General features: G+C 30.4%; 1 protein-coding gene across 1 annotated transcript in view; it reads left to right on the forward strand.

Moving 5' to 3' along the window:
- The window catches only part of LOC126892475 (serine/threonine-protein kinase Warts), a 124,024-nt gene that overhangs the window by 14,958 nt on the left and 90,219 nt on the right, over positions 1 to 18,847 (forward strand). The window contains exon 3 of the mRNA XM_050662006.1: positions 7,797 to 8,258. Coding sequence (XP_050517963.1) covers positions 7,797 to 8,258 — 462 coding nt within the window. The remainder of the gene's footprint in view (positions 1 to 7,796; positions 8,259 to 18,847) is intronic.

Here is an 18,847-nt window from a genome sequence, read left to right on the forward strand (position 1 = left end):
TTTTAAATTAAATAGGCATATTCAGTACAATTCATAGATTATTCAAGAAAAAATATTAAAAAATAAGCCAACGGTGGCAAATTTTTGAAGACACTTCAAAATATAATGAATTTTGCAGTGGACATCAGAACTCATCATTAGATCATGGTAAACAAAAAATTCAAAAAGATTTTATTAGCTTATGAGTTTTTCGAGGTAACGCTGTCGAGTTTTTTAGTTTTATCGACTTTTGACTTTTTGATATCACTCAGAAGTCAAAACATGGAATTTTTTTGCAAAAAAGTGTGAAAATCAACATATTTATTATTGTTAAACAAAAAATAAGCATTAAACAAAAAATATCTCGACAGCATTACGTCAAGGAATGTCTAAAGAAAACATATACAAAATTCCAGGTGGGTCGGTCAAGTAGTTTTTGAGTTATAGTATTTTTACTACAAAAACGTTATTACGTAGGTCAAAATTTTTGACGTAAGAGAACTGTCAAAACATTAGAATGTGACTTTTCATTATTGCCGTGTTTATAATAAACATAGCAATAATGAAAAGTCACATTCTAATGTTTTGACAGTTCTCTTACGTCAAAAATTTTGACCTACGTAATAACGTTTTTGTAGTAAAAATACTATACAATGTCTACAGCCTTTGAAAAAAGCAGTTTTAAGGAAAAAGCTTTTAAAGTATTGTGAACTTTTATTTTCATTTTTTTTTATTTCAAGTCGTAAATTGATGTACACCGGAATATCTTTTTGAATCGCGGAGTAATTTACAAAAGAAAATGAGAACAGCTGTTGACCGTTGTACAACAAGCGAGTCGAAGGTAGAGATATTCAATACTATCTCACTACCTTCGACTTGCTTTGCAGCAAGTTCGCGCCAGTGCGCTTGAGCGTGGTAAGAAACGGTCAACAGCTGTTTTCATTTTCTTTTGTAAATTGCTCCGCGATTCAAAAACATATTCCGGTGTGCATCACTTTACGATTTGACAGACAAAAAAGAAATTGAAAATAAAAGTTGACAATACTTTAAACGCGTTTTTCTCAAAACTACTTTTTTCAAAGGCTGTAGACATTGTAACCCAAAAACTACTTTGCCAACTCACCTGGAATCTTGTACATATTGTCTTTAGACATTCCTTAAGGTAACGCTGTCGAGATATTTTTTGTTTTATGCTTATTTTTTGTTTAACAATAATAAATATGTTGATTTTTACCCTTTAAAAAAAATCGTTTTGATTTGTGAGTGATATCAAAAAGTCAAAATTCGATAAAACTAAAAAAACTCGACAGCGTTACTTCGAGAAACTCATATAGGCTATTGATTATATTCAAAATAATATAGCTAAAAGGAACTACAACGTTAACGGGGTTTTATTATTTCATATGGTCAATGGACATCTATATATGAAAAAACCGCGGAGTGCTACCATTTAAAGGGGTGCGTTTTTGAGAAATGGGTGAATTAGTCCCTGGGCACAGGTTACATTAGGGTGAGTTCTCTGCACTTTTGATACAAACATACCTACATAAAAATTGTTCCTGGTTAAATTTACTATCTACATATCACTTTTTAAAGTCAATGATACTTTTTTTTACAAAAATATATTCAAAAGAAAAAGCACAAAGAAACCCAAAAGAAAGAAATTTTGTTTTTTGTCCCATAACTTTTGTCCACGAGGATATAGGTATAGACATTGCTTTACAGAAAAAAAACCTACATATTTCTTCTTGAAAATGTTGTTTAGTAGAGGTAATTAAGATTTATAGTTTTCGAAATATGATTTTTCAAAGTTCGCCACTCACAGCAATTTTGGGCAGTTTTCCTTGTTATTTCGCAAATATTGTTCTGTAACTTTTTTCTACGTAACTTTAGGTATATGCAATGGTACACTTAATAGGAACAGAAATGAATTACCTTTAAAATGGTCTACTGTATAACGTTGTACGACTTTTTCTTTTCGAAAGAGATTATGGTTTTTCAAGGTTTTATACTTTTAACGATTTTTTATAATATAATATAAAATAAAATAATATTAATATATAATATATTATATATTATATAATATTACATTATATATAGTATATTTAATATAATTATTATATTATATATTATATAATACCTAATATAAAAAAATATTATTTTTTACATTTTTTACGATTATTTTTGAAATTTCTCATTATAACTTTTTCTTCTACATTTAGGTATATATTATATATTATATAATAAAAAAAGCTTATTTTGTTTACTTTAAAATGGTGTATTACAAAAAACTCTAGGATTATTTTTGAATAAGATATTATTTTTCAAAATGTAATAAGTACTTGCAACGATTTTTGATTTTAGGATTATTTTTTAAATTTCTCATTATAACTTTTTTTTCTTGTACGTGAATATACTATATATTGCTCAATAAAGAGGGCTTATTTTTTGTTCTTTAAAATGGTGTATCATCTATATTTAAATAATGGAAACCGAGTGATTCTTTGATATTTTTTACTTGTATTATTTAAAATTATTTCTTTTACAAAAATTACATAAAGAATAGTCTTAGAAAACATCACTTTAGTTAAAATTATTTAAACGTTGACATTTAAAAAATTTTCAAAACCAAAGTCCATCTCTTCGTTAGCATTAGCTTCAATATCTTCCTCTGACGCCTCAGTTATCTTAGAGTTCCCACAATTAGTACCCATGCACATGCACCCTTTGCAGAATATTGAACAACTAATTCCTATCTTCCTACAACCGCAGTTTTTTATACATCCTTTGTTACATTTACATGCTATTTTTTCAAGCAAAGCTTGTGGTGCAGGAGCTTTGACAGTAAATATTGGAATTAATCCATATTTTGAAGTTTGCCCGGCCGAGTTAAGAGGATCCAAAGTATTACCTATAAAAAATAAGATTCAATCATAACACACAATCACATAAAAAAGTTGTAATGAGAAATTTAAAATATAATCCTAAAATCAAAAATCGATGCAAGAACTATATCTTATTCAAAAATAATCCTAGAATTTTTTATAATACACCATTTTAAAGTAAACAGAATAAGCTTTCTTTTTTATTATAATATAATATATACCTAAATGTAGAAAAAAGTTATAATGGAAAATTTATAAAATAATCGTAAAAAATATAAAAACTCGTTAAAAGTATAAAATCTTGAAAAAGATAACCTCTTTAAAAGAAGTCGTACAACATTATACAGTAGAACATTTTAAAGGTAATTGATTTATATTCCTCTTACATGTAGCATTGCATATGCCTAAAGTTGCGTAGAAAAAAGTTGCAGAACAATATTTGCGAAATAACAAGGAAAATTGCCCAAAATTGCTGTGAGTGGCAAACTTTGAAAAATCATATTTCGAAAACTGTAAATCCTAATGACCTCTACCAAACATCATTTTAAAGATAAAATATGTAAGTTTTTTTTTATGAAGCAATGTCTATATATACCTATATCTCCGTGGACAAAAGTTATGGGACAAAAAACAAAATTTCTTTCTTTTGGGTTTCTTTGTGCTTTTTCTTTTCAATATATTTTTGTAAAAAAAAGTATCCTTGACTTTAAAAAGTTATATTTGGATAGGAAATTTAACCAAGAACAATTTTTATGTAGACGTGTTTGTACCAAAAGTTCATAGAACTCACCCTAATGTAACCTGTGCCCAGGAACCCCGTTAACGTTGTAGTTACTTTCTATAGTACATAATCAATAGCCTAATAAGCTAGTAAGTCTTTTTTAATTTTTTGTTTACCATGATTTAATGACGATGTCCACCACAAAATTCATTATACAGGGTGTAACGAAAATACAGGTCATAAATTTAATCACATATTCTGGGACCAAAAATAGTTCGCTTGAACCTAACTTACTTTAGTACAAATGTGCACATAAAAAATGTTACAACCTTTGAAGTTATAAAATGAAAATTGATTTTTTTCAATATATCGAAAACTATTAGAGATTTTTTTATTGAAAATAGACATGTGGCATTCTTATGGTAGTAGCATCTTAAGAAAAAATTATAGTGAAATTTGGACACCCCATAAAAATTTTATGGGAGTTTTGTTCCTTTAAACCCCCACAAAATTTTGTGTACGTTTCAATTAAGTTATTATTGTAGTAACATTAGTTAAACACACTGTTTTAAAGACTTTTTTGCCTCTTAGTACTTTTTCGAAAAGTCAGTTTTTCTCGAGATATTTTGAATATTTGTCAAATCCACCACATATTTGTGTATGGTTAAGTACAGGGTGTAACAAAACTACAGGTCATAAATTAAAGTACATATTCTGGGATCAAAAATAGTTCGAATGAACCTAACTTACCTTAGTACAAATATGCACATAAAAAAAGTTACAGCCCTTTGAAGTTACAAAATAAAAATCGTTTTTGTCTGAGATTTTTATTGAAAATAGGCATGTGGCATTCTTATGGCAGGAACATCTTAAAGAAAAATTATAGTGAAATTTGTGTAACCCCTAAAAATGTTATAGGGTTTTGTTCCCTTAAACCCCCCCCCCCAAACTTTTGTATGCGTGCCAATTAATTTATTATTTTGGTACCATTAGTTAAATTCAATATTTTCAAAACATTTTTGTCTCTTAGTATTTTTTCGATAAGGCAGTTTTTGTCGAGATGCGGCTTCTTTTTTAATGCGTTTGCATACAAAATTTATGGGGGTTTTGTGCCTTTAAACCCCTCAAATGTCTGTGTACGTTCCAATTAAACTATTACTGCGGTACCATTAGTTAAACACAGTCTTTTTAAAACTTTTTTGCTTTGTATTTTTTAGATAAGGCACCTGTTACCACATCGGCACCACATCGAGATGTGGCTTCTTTTTTAATATGGTTCAAAATATACCTAAAAATGTAAATCATAAATAAATTTTCATATTATTACCAAGTGTCCATAATCCTACTTAACCATATACAAACATGTGGTGGATTTGACAAATATTCAAAATATCTCAATAAAACCTGATTTTTCGAAAAAGTACTAAGAGGCAAAAAAGTTTTTAAAACATTGTGTTTAACTAATGGTACTATAATAATTAAATTGGAAAGTATACAAAGGTTTGTGGGGGGGGGGGGGGTTTAAAGAACAAAACTCCCATACAATGTTTTCACATGTCCATTTTCAATAAAAAAGCTTTAATAGTTTTCGATATATTGGGAAAAATCGATTTTCATTTTGTAACTTCAAAGGGCGGTAACTTTTTTTATGTGCACATTTGTACTAAGGTAAGTTAGGTTCAATTGAACTATTTTTGGTCCCAGAATATGTGAATAAATTTATGACCTGTATTTTTGTTACACCCTGTATATTAAGGAGACTTGGTAATAATATGAAAATTTATTTATGATTTACATTTTTAGGTATATTTTGAACCATATTGAAAAAGAAGCCACATCTCGATAAAAGGTGCCTTCTCGAAAAAATACAAGGAGGCAAAAAAGTTTTAAGAACACTGTGCTTAACTAATGGTACCGCAGTAATATTTTAATTGAAACGTACACAAACATTTGGGGGGTTTAAAAGAACAAAACCCCTATAAAATTTTTATGTAAACATATTAAAAAATAAGCCTCAACTCGATAAAAACTGCCTTATCGAAAAAATACTAAGAGGCAAAAAAAGTTTTAAGAATATTGAGTTTAACTAATGGTACCACAATAATAATTTAATTGAGACGTACACAAAAGTTGGGGGGGGGGAGGTTTAAGGGAACAAAACCCCCATACAATTTTTATGGGGTGCACAAATTTCTTCTTCTTCTTAACGTGCCCTATCAAGTCCCCTTGACGTTGGCGATTAACATGGCGAAACTGTCTCTGTCTCGAGCTATTCTAAATAGGTGTTCTGCTTTCTTTATTCCTGTCCACTCCCGGATATTCTTCAACCAAGAGGCCTGCTTTCTACCAATTCCTCTGCGTCCTTCGATTTTACCCATCATAATAAGTTGAAGAATATTATACCGGTCTCCCCTTACTACGTGTCCAAAATAGGCCATCTTTCTATATTTGATGTTATCAAGCAGCTCGCGGGTAGCATTTGCTCTCTTAAGGACTACCACATTTGTCAGCATAGCCGTCCATGGTATTTTTAGAATACGTCTGTGCAGCCACATTTCAAAGGCCTCCAAACGGTTAATGGTGGATATTTTTAATGTCCATGCTTCGACACCATACAAGAGGACTGACCAAATGTAGCATGTACAAATTTCACTATAATTTTTCTTTAAGATGTTCTTGCCATAAGAATGCCACCTGTCCATTTTCAATAAAAAATCTCCAATAGTTTTCGATATATTCGAAAAAATCGATTTTCATTTTGTAACTTCAAAGGGCTGTAACTTTTTTTGTGTGTATATTTGTACTAAGGTAAGTTAGGTTCATTCGAACTATTTTTGGTCCCAGAATATGTGATTTAATTTATGACCTGTATTTTTGTTACACCCTGTATATTGAGGTGTCTTCAAAAATTGGGCACCGTTGGTTTATTTTTCAATATTGTTCCTTGAATTTTTTCTTGAGTAATCTATGGATTGTATGGTGTATTCCACAAATATACGACTGTTTTGGATTATCGTGACAACGAATATTTTAGTGTGCAACATAAGAAGTACAAAAGTGTTTTGCTCTAATAATTACTCCAATAAACAACAATATAATTTGAAATTTACTTTTGTTGTTTATATTTTGCACAGTAAAATATTCGTTGTCGCGATAATCCAAGAGAGTCGTATATTCGTGGAATGGGGATTACTGAATATGCCTATTTAATTTAAAAATAAAATAATTCTACCATACTTTCAAAAAAATGTGCTTGAAACATTGATTTCAACCTCTACGCCCCCCCCCCCCTTAAGGATAGCTATGACACGATTTTGATTGGCAACCCATGTTAGAAATATTTGTCTATGTATGAAATTTAATAAAAAAAATGTTTCAACCGGCAAGAAGATGGGTACAGATCGACCTATATTCGGATCCCATACTATTAAAGGCTATTCGCGATGTGCAAGTACTTGGAAGGGAAACGAGAAACGACCGTGCTCGAGTCGAAGAGAAATATTGCAAATATCTTAAATAATTCATATTGTCAATTGAAATTGTCAAATTGACGTATATTTCATACCTTTTGTCATTGAAGCAGAAAAATTATATATTGCTCCACAATATTGATATAATATGCAATTATTATATAAAGGTAAATGTAATTAATTGTATTTTGCTTGCAGTACTGCATTTTAATAACTAATTTTATTTACTACATACAATTGTTTACGTTTGCATAACATAACCTGCATCTTATTTTTTCTTCTTATTATTTTTTTTGGACTATGGCCTTGACAATTATCCAGCAACGAGGACTAATATAATTGGCCAATATTATTAAAAGTGCGAATAAAAGTACAGAGCGTAGAAATAGAGGTCGCTTTGCCGAACTTGCACGGTCCCAATACTATCTGGATAAGATAATAAGATTGGGCATATGTTGCCCTAAGGCCATATCCATAGGGATTATATCCATCCTTTGGATTTTATAATGTTTCCATTTATGTAAGACATTTAGTCTATTTTTAAAAGGTTTTAACCTAAGTATTTTTGGGTGGCTTAGCATGTTCTTGTAACACTGATTGCTTAGCATGCTCTTGTTACCCTTGCTCTTGTTGCAGCCCTTTATGGGCTTTTTTAAATAAATATACCTTTTACCAAGAAAAATTTTTAATTAAATTTACCATTTTATAATTAATTTTTTCTAAATATATTTCTACTTTCAGGAATCTTCAATACGTGCTCTACAAATCACTAACGGTCGTGTAGATATTGCTCTCGATTACCTGACCAAACAGTCGATCGATCCGTCCATGGGCCAAAAGACGACTTCCCCAAGCTACACGAAGCTGATCCGCAAACAGAGCATAGAACGCGAGCTAGGACTACCGAGAGGCAGTCCCGCTTTGGACAGTGGCGCTGGTAGTTCCCGTTCGGATAGTCCTCGACTCATAGCCGATTTGCACAGTCGGTATTCGCCGAGTTTCAATGAACCCCCTCCACCTCCTCCTCCTAGAAACACGCCGCCTCCACCACCACCCCACGTCGGGGGCGGAGCGGGAGCGTACCAAGCTCCTCCAGTGCCAAGTAACGTTCAACAGATGTTTAAGCGCATGTCGCCAGCTCCGGTGGTACCGGCGAGGACTCAGACTGTTGGTCAGGGGTACAATTCTCCGGCGCTACAACAGGTATGTAGTTTATTTATTGATACTATAATGAATTATTTAGTATATTTTGACACTTTATTTTAATTGACTATTTCACTAGACTATTTTTAACTGATAAAACGTCATAGCAACGCCACGTTTCCTACTAACAAAACTTCTTCCTGCCCGTGATTTCTCAGCGACAAAATTATGACAGATCCGTCACGAAGGTGTCTGGTAATTCTATTGTTGTCACTTTGACAAACGTCATTGAGGCGTAATCAATTTTGGACCATAGACTTATACGCTGTAAGCTCGTACGTAGAGGGGATATTTACAAATTCGCGAGCGCCAGTAGTGGCAAGTCTGTAAACGTTTACCGGAAATTTGACATAAATGTCAAAGTGATTAATTTAAAATTAAAATTAAAAACATTAATTATAAAAAATATTAGTTGGTCAAAGCTGTGGTATACAGGGCGTCCCGAAAAGATTGGTCGTAAATTATACCACAGATTCTGGGGCCAAAAATAGGTTGATTGAACCTCACTTACCTATATACAATAGTGCACACAAAAAAAGTTACAGCCCTTTGAAGTTACAAAATGAAAATCGATTTTTTTTTCATATATCGAAAACTCTCAGAGATTTTTTATTAAAAATGGACATGTGGCATTTTTATGGCAGCAACATCTTAAAAAAAAATTAAGTAAAATTTGTGCACCCCATAAAAATTTTATGGGGGTTTTGTTCCCTTAAACCCCCCCAAACTTTTGTGTACGTTCCAATTAAATTATTATTGTCGCACCATTAGTTAAACACATTATTTTTAAAACTTTTTTGCCTCTTAGTACTTTTTCGATAAGCCAGTGTTTATCGAGACATTTTGAATATTTGTCGAATCCACCACATATTTGTATATGGTTAAGTACGATTATTAGGCTATTGATTATATTCAAAATAAGATAGCTAAAAGGAACTACAACGTTAACGGAGTTTTATTATTTCATATGATCAATGGACATCTATACATGAAAAAACCGCGGAGTGCTACCATTTAAAGGGGTGCGTTTTTGAGAAATGGGTGAATTAGTTCCTGGGCACAGGTTACATTAGGGTGAGTTCTATGCACTTTTGGTACAAACATATCTACATCAAAATTGTTCCTGGTTAAATTTCTTATCTAAATATCACTATTTAAAGTCAATGATACTTTTTTTTACAAAAATATATTCAAAAGAAAAAGCACAAAGAATCCCAAAAGAAAGAAATTTTGTTTTTTGTCCCATAACTTTTGTCCACGAGGATATAGGTATAGACATTGCTTTACAGAAAAAAAACCTACATATTTCTTCTTTAAAATGTTGTTTAGTAGAGGTAATTAGGATTTATAGTTTTCGAAATATGATTTTTCAAATTTCGCCACTAACAGCATTTTTGGGCAATTTTCCTTGTTATTTCGCAAATATTGTTCTGTAACTTTTTTCTACGTAACTTTAGGTATATGCAATGGTATACGTAATAAGAATAGAAATCAATTACCTTTAAAATGGTCTACTGTATAACGTTGTACGACTTTTTTTAAAGAGATTATGATTTTTCAAGTTTTTATACTTTTAACGATTTTTTATAATATAATATAAAAATAAAATAATATTATTATATAATATATTATATATTATATAATATTATATTATATACAATATATATAATATAATATTATATACAGTGTATATAATATAATATTATATTATATATTATATGTATAATACCTTATATAAAAAAATATCTATTATTTTTTACATTTTTTACGATTATTTTTGAAATTTCTCATTATAACTTTTTTTCTTCTACATTTAGTATTTAGTATTCTATAATATATAATAAAAAAAACTTATTTTGTTTACTTTAAAATGGTGTATTACAAAAAATTCTAGGATTATTTTTGAATAAGATATTATTTTTCAAAATGTAATAAGTAATTGCAACGATTTTTTATTTTAGGATTATTTTTTAAATTTCTCAATTTCTCATTATAACTTCTTTTTCTTGTACATGAATATACTATATATTGCACAATAAAGAGGGCTTACCTTCTGTTCTTTAAAATGGTGTATCATCTATATTGAAATAATGGAAACCGAGTGATTCTTGATATTTTTTACCTGTATTATTTAAAATTATTTCTTTTACAAAAATTACATAAACATTAGTCTTAGAAAACATCACTTTAGTTAAAATTATTTAAACGTTGACATTTAAAAAATTTTCAAAATCAAAGTCCATCTCTTCGTTAGCATTAGCTTCAATATCTTTCTCAGACACCTCAGTTATCTTAGAGCTCACACAATTAGTAGCCATGCACATGCACTCTTTGCAGAATATTGAACAACTAATTCCTGTCTTCCTACAACCGCAGTTTTTTGTACATCCTTTGGTATATTTACATGCTATTTTTTTAAGCAAAGCTTGTGGTGCAGGAGCTTTGACAGTAAATATTGGAATTAATCCATATTTTGAAGTTTGCTCAGCCGAGTCAAGTGGATCCAAAGTATTACCTATAAAAAATAAGATTCAATCATAACACACAATCACATAAAAAGTTATAATGAGAAATTTAAAAAATACTCCTAAAATCAAAAATCGTTGCAAGTACTTATTACATTTTGAAAAAGCATATCTTATTCAAAAATAATCCTAGAATTTTTTGTAATACACCATTTTAAAGTAAACAGAATAAGCTTTCTTGTTTATTATGTAATATATACCTAAATGTAGAAAAAAAAAGTTATAATGGGAAATTTAAAAAATAATCGCAAAAAATATAAAAACTCGTTTAAAGTATAAAATTTTGAAAAATATAACCTCTTTAAAAGAAGTCGTACAACATTATACAGTATAACATTTTAAAGGTAATTGATGTCTATTCCTCTTACATGTGCCATTGAATATGCCTAAAGCTACGTAGAAAAAAGTTACAGAACAATATTTGCGAAATAACAAGGAAAATTGCCCAAAATTGTTGTGAGTGGCGAATTTTGAAAAATCATATTTCGAAAATTGTAAATCCTACTGTCCTCTACCAAACACCATTTTAAAGAGAAGATATGTAAGTTTTTTTTCTGTGAAGCAATGTTTATACCTATATCCCCGTGGACAAAAGTTATGAGACAAAAAACAAAATTTCTTTCTTTCGGGTTTCTTTGTGCTTTTTCTTTTGAATATATTTTTGTAAAAAAAAGTATCTTTGACTTTAAAAAGATCTGTTTAGATAGGAAATTTAACCAGGAACAATTTTTATGTACACGTGTTTGTACCAAAAGTACATAGAACTAATGTAACCTGTGCCCAGGGACTAATTCGCCCATTTCTCAAAAACGCACCCCTTTAAATGGTAGCACTCCGCGGTTTTTTCATATATAGAGATTCATTGACCATATGAAATAATAAAACCCCGTTAACGTTGTAGTTCCTTTCTATAGTACATAATCAATAGCCTATATAGAGACCTGTTAATAATCTGAAAATTTATTTATAACTAGCTGACCCGGCAGACTTCGTTCTGCCTCAATAGATAAAAACAAACTTTTGTAAACAATAAACTTAAAATAAACAAAAGGGATTCGTAATTAATAAACAAAAAATGCTCGATGTGAATGAGTTTTTATTATTATTTTTAATGAATTACACAGGATGTTTGAAGTAATAAAGTTTAGTTAGAAGTAACAAAATAAAGTTTGCAGTGCAACAGTTGCAATCTTAAATTTGTTTCTAGCTTATTTTATTTACATTCAAAACAACCCTGTATTTATAATTGGGTTTGGGGTTGTCCAACAATATAGGTGTTGATTAATCAAAATAAAATAAAATTAAAATTAAATATCATTAAATAAAATGAAACAAAATTTCATAAAATTGAATAAAAGTTAATAAAAATAAATAAAACTGAATAAACTTAAATAAAAATAATAAATAAATTTAAAAAAATAAACAGAATCTAATAAAAATAATTAAAATTTAATAAAATAAAATAAACGAAAATAAATAAAATACTTTAATTAAATAAAATTAAATAAAATGAAACAAAATTAATTAAAATTAAATAAAATTTTATAATTTGCTGCTTGTTCTTTTCGTGTGCTCAGAACTTTTCTCCTGCTTGCCGTTCGTCAGAAAAGTTCGGTAAGATATTTTTTGAAAGTTTCGAAAAATTAAGAAATTCATATTTTGCCCAATTTAAGTCCAAAAGTTAAACAGCTGGACTTTTCTTCGATGAAATTTGTTGCTCGTTCTTCTTCTGTCCTCAGAATATTTCTAAGGCTTAAGATATTGTATTTTGGACACCGATTGAGCTAGAAAAATTTTTTTAAAAAGGTTCTGTTCGGAATTCAGCAAGGAGTACACCTACTTAATTTCGTATTTTTCACGTCATTATTCTGAGAGTTATGACGTCATACGTAACCCCCTTATGACGTAGAGGTATGAAATATAGATATAAACCTACTCCCAGTCAGACCAAACATAACTGCCAAACTTCATAAATATCGGTAAAGTCGTTTCGGAGGAGTATGGCAACAAACACTGTAAAAAGAGCATTTTATACATATAGCTGTAAAAATTTTGGTGGCTACTAAAATGACAATATAAAACCGTTTAAACCTTCCCTGAACTTCCACAAAAAATTCAACATCAAAATTAGCCAAATCGGTCCAACCATTCTCGAGTTTTAGCGAGACTAACGCACAGCACTTGATTTTTATATATAAGATGCAAACCTTTAGATGGCTATTAAAAAATAACGGTCGAAGATAGAAAAGTGAAAATTTAGGGTTGTATTTACCTTTGCCTTCCACATCACACAAAATTAAGAAAAAACAGTTTGACCAAAAAAATAAAAAAATATATTAGGGGGGCAGCCCCCGTTAAGACGTACGAATATGAAAAATACACAACAACCTATTCTCGGTCCGGTCGAATATACGTGGAAAATTTCATAAAAATCTATTCAGTCGTTCTCGAGTTATGTGTTGGTAAATGTCACGACTTTCTTTTGTTTATATAGATGTAAATTATTTAAATGGCCATTAAAAAATAACAGTTAGTGATAGAAAAGTGAAAATTTAGGGTTGTATGTATCTTTACGTTCCCCATAACATAAAATTAAAAAAAAGAGATTGTCCGAAAAAATAGAAATAAATATCAGGGGGGCAACCCCCCTTAAGACGTACGGGTATAAAATATAGATAATAACCTACTCCCGGTCCGGTCAAGTATACCTGCAAAAATTCATAAAAATTGGTAAAGCCGTTTCGGAGGAGTATGGCAACAAACACTGTAAAAAGAGCATTTTATACATATAGCAGTAAAAATTTTGGTGGCTACTAAAATGACAATATAAAACCGTATAAACCTTCCCTGAACTTCCACAAAAAATTCAACATCAAAATTAGCCAAATCGGTCCAGCCATTCTCGAGTTTTAGCGAGACTAACGCACAGCAATTGATTTTTATATATAAGATGCAAAAGTTTAGATGGCTATTAAAAAATAACGGTCGAAGATAGAAAAGTGAAAATTTAGGGTTGTATTTACCTTTGCCTTCCACATCACACAAAATTAAGAAAAAACAGTTTGACCAAAAAAATAAAAAAATATATTAGGGGGGCAGCCCCCGTTAAGACGTACGAATATGAAAAATACACAACAACCTATTCTCGGTCCGGTCGAATATACGTGGAAAATTTCATAAAAATCTATTCAGTCGTTCTCGAGTTATGTGTTGGTAAATGTCACGACTTTCTTTTGTTTATATAGATGTAAATTATTTAAATGGCCATTAAAAAATAACAGTTAGTGATAGAAAAGTGAAAATTTAGGGTTGTATGTATCTTTACGTTCCCCATAACATAAAATTAAAAAAAAGAGATTGTCCGAAAAAATAGAAATAAATATCAGGGGGCAACCCCCCTTAAGACGCACGGGTATGAAATATAGATAATAACCTACTCCCGGTCCGGTCGAGTATACCTGCAAAAATTCATAAAAATTGGTAAAGTCGTTTCGGAGGAGTATGGCAACAAACACTGTAAAAAGAGCATTTTATACATATAGCAGTAAAAATTTTGGTGGCTACTAAAATGACAATATAAAACCGTATAAACCTTCCCTGAACTTCCACAAAAAATTCAACATCAAAATTAGCCAAATCGGTCCAGCCATTCTCGAGTTTTAGCGAGACTAACGCACAGCAATTGATTTTTATATATAAGATTTACATTTTTAGTTATATTTTGAAAAAGAAGCTACATCTCGATAAAAGGTGACTTATGAACAAAAGACTAAGAGGCAAAAGTTTTAAAAATACTGTGTTTAACTAATGGTACCACAATAATACTTTAATTGGAACGTACACAAACATTTGGGGGGTTTAAAGGAACAAAACCCCCATACAATTTTTACGTAAATATATTGAAAAAGAAGCCGCATCTCAATAAAAACTGACTTATCGAAAAAATACTAAGAGGCGAAAAAGTTTTAAAAACGTTGTGTCTAACTAATGGTACCACAATAATGAATTAATTGTAACGTACACAAAAGTTTGGGGGGGGGGGTTTAAGGGAACAAAATCCCCATAAATTTTTTATGAGGTGGACAAATTTCACTATAATTTTGTTTCAAGATGTTCCTGCAATAAGAATGATACATGTCCATTTTCAATAAAAAATTTGTAATAGTTTTCGATATATTGAAAAAAATCGATTTTCATTTTGTAACTTCAAAGGGCTATAACTTTTTTTATGAGCACATTTGTACTAAGGTAAGTTAGGTTAAATCAAATTATTTTTGACCCCAGAATGTGTGGTATAATTTATGAGAAATCTTTTCGGGACACCCTGTATATTTTTACCTTAAATATACTTACGTTTGAAATGCTGAATTTAAGTTTTTTTAATGTTCCGTAATATGTAATTATAAATTAATCTGCGCCATCTACACGATAATTGTGAAAGTATCCGAAGTAAGAAATTCATATTTTATCAATAGAACGTCAAAATGATTAGCAAAATCTTAATAAAATCGATTACAATTTAATTACTTTTTTGCGTTGTAAATATTAAGCGATAACAATTAAATAATAAATTTAAAAATTACCGGTGAAAGTTGAATTAGTAATCCGCCAGGAGCGACACCAGCGAAGCTCAGAGCGTATAGTCCGTCCGCTATAACTTTTCCCATGCGGTACGATTCATTTTCAATAAAATTAAGTCAAAACATAAATTGAAACGAACGTCGATGTGTATATACATTTTGTATACTGTATACTGTATACTACACACATCGGCGTACGTTTCACTTTCTGTTTTGACTTAATTTGATTGAAAATGAATCGTACCGCATGGGAAAATTTGTAGCGGACGGACTATACAGGGTGTCCAGAAACTTTACCGACAAACGAAGACAGGAGATTCCTCAGATAATTTTAAGACAATTTAACCCAATTCACCTAGTCCGAAAATGCTTCTTAAGGGAGCTAGAGCTCTTTGAAGATGGCGTCATGAAATTAGTTTTTCTTAAATACCTCCAGAACGCTTAGATTTAGAAAAACGAAAATTGGTATGCATATTTAGTTTTCAGAGATGAATCGATTCCATCTATCGCAAAATTCTAATACCGGTCATGGGCGTCCGTTTTGGGTAGAGAAACGGGTATTTTAACGCATAACTTTTTTGTTCCTAACTTTTATGCATTTTTGACACCGTATTATTAAATTGTGAGGTATTCTAGTACTAAAAGGTACTCTTGCTTTAAGTCGGTAGGACACACCGTTTTCTAGAAAAATCGATTTGAAATTTTTCATTTTTGGAATTTGAAAAAAAAAATGAAAAGAACTTTTCAACAAAAAACGAAGTATTTTACCAACATAAAGTAAGAGTAATTTTTAGTACTCGAATACCTCATAATTTAATAATCTAGTGTCAAAAATGCTCAAAAATTCAAGATAAAAAAGTTATGCTATAAAATAACTGTTGACCTACCCAAAACGGACGCCTATGACCAGTACTAGAAATTCGCAATTAATGAAATCGATTTATCTCTGGAATATAAATAAATGTACCAGTTTTGGTCTTTCTAAACAGATTTTTTTTGAAAAAAATTTTTTTAATTCAAAGAGCGAAAAATTTTCTAATCGATTTTTCTAGAAAACGGTGTGTCCTACAGATTTAAAACAAGAGTACCTTTTAGTACTAGAATACTCCATAATTTAATAATCCAGTGTCAGAAATGTATAAAAGTTAAAGATAAAAAAGTTATGTGATAAAATAACCGTTGCCCTACCCAAAACGGACGCCTATGATCGGTACTAGAAATTTGCAATGGATGGATTAGATTTATATCTTGAAGATAAATACGCGTACCAACTTTTGTTTTTCTAAATGGAAGCGTTCTGGAGGTATTTAAGAAAAACTAATTACAAGACGCCATCTTCAAAGAGCTCTAGCTCCCTTAGGAAGCATTTTCGTACTAAGTGAATTGGGTTAAATTAACTTAAAATTATCTGAAGAATCTCCTGTCTTCGTTTGTCGGTAGAGTTTCTGGACACCCTGTATATATATATATATATATATATATATATATATATATATATGAGATGTAGATCCTTGAAACACACTCAGTGATCAAAAGATCCAAGGTTAATAGTTTGACGACCACTCGTACGAAATCAAACAGATGAAATAGAGAATGTGGAAAAATCCCCTTATATACTTAAATCTTTGATTCTATTCAAAAAATTTTCCCAACCCGAAATGGTGGATGTGTGAATTGTTCGTAAGGGGATTTTTCCACATTCTCTATTTCATCTGTTTTATATATATATATATATATATATATATAATAAAGAAAGATTAATCTTTGCAGATAAGTTAAACAGTAAAGTTTTGAATATTGGGGAAATCTGCAAACCAAAACTCAATGCGTATCAATTGTACGGCCTAACGTTTTCGTGAATGATTATTCACTTCTTCAGGGCTGAAATAAAGAAAATGTTAATTAGCCATATATATTCCATGGAAAATGTTAGTTTTCATTACCAATACGTAGAATTGTAGAGTTACGTTGTTAAGTAATAAAAAGACGATATGTATAAAAACATATCTCTTTTTGTTTGAAGTAAAAAATAAAACACAACACTTCACCTTGGAAAACTATGGAAAACTATATATATATATATATATATATATATATATATATATATATATATATATATATATATATATATATATATATATATTGATGTTATCTTGATTATTGATATGAGATAATATTCTTATATGTCATTTAATTTAATCAATGCATTAATAATAATCTAATTAATTTACCAGATCACATATCAATATGTTTTCAATCTCAGGGCTTTTTATAAAATTAATTACTTACTTACGTGGCTTCTAAGTATTTCTCAATGGTTCCTAATCGGGATAGGAGAGAAAAGAGTAAAATAATACACACACATGGGTTACAATTATAATCAAAATATTGTTTATTTTATTTAAATGGCAATCACTGCTTAATATTTGCTATCTCTTATTATTCTTAAACATAACATTTACACATGGGAATCTTATTTCCTTTTGGTTTCCAATTGAAAGTTTTTATTAACATTTAACTATTATGATTTATTTGCAACAATTCTATTTAAGTTTGATGAAGCTTTTCTGATATTATTGATTATGTTCTTCTATTTTAAATGTGGTATTTAATACGAAAAACCGATACATTCATGTCCAAACAAATGAGACTGACCTTTTTCTGGTGAACTGAGAATGTCTTCACACAAGACCCGTTTCCTGCTATCCTTGGCTGCGATCAAAACCTCGTCCTGGCTTCCAGTAATGTTCTCCTTTGAAAACTAGCTCGTATAGCTCTCGTTCCTGCTTCTGTCGTGATGCTGTATTCTGCCTTTTTCGAAACTGCAATCTGCTACCGGGACACTCTTGGCTCAAGGAGGTTCTTTTACTCTCAACCTGGCCTACCTCTCGTTCCACGATAGATACTCCACACTCACGGAACTACACCGGCTTTCTCACTCTCCGTACACTACCGTCTACTACTGGACTTCACTTCTCGACAGCTCAAAACATTCTGATCTCTATTTGTCATTCATTCCCCTACTTTCTAAATATCCCTTCCAGATTCACAAATCAACCTTCCACCACCAACTCTCATTCGCAGTCTTCCTCAAAACCAATTTTTAATCTTTCTAAATATGCTTAATGGAGTTCAAAGAAAATAGTTAATTCCCATTCTAAAATTACTTTCTACTATTTACAAAATTTAATGACCTATTCTCTATTTCCACTAAGTCTTATTTAGCATCGGCTAATGATCGAACCTTCCGCGAACAACGATAATGACCTATTATCGATTTCACTTGAGTTTTATTTAGCATAGGCTAATGATCGAACCTTCCTCGAACAACGATAATGGTACGCGCCATTCACTTTGTTTTTTCTAAGCGCATTGTCCCGAGTTCCGTAAGCTTTTTCTAATCACTTCTTAAAATTAAATATAACAATTTGTTGTATACAGGTTGTTCTAAATTTATATGCCCGTGGTTGAGAAAATTGAAAAT

This window comes from Diabrotica virgifera, chromosome 9 (assembly GCF_917563875.1).
Source record: "Diabrotica virgifera virgifera chromosome 9, PGI_DIABVI_V3a".
Lineage (NCBI taxonomy): Eukaryota > Metazoa > Arthropoda > Insecta > Coleoptera > Chrysomelidae > Diabrotica > Diabrotica virgifera.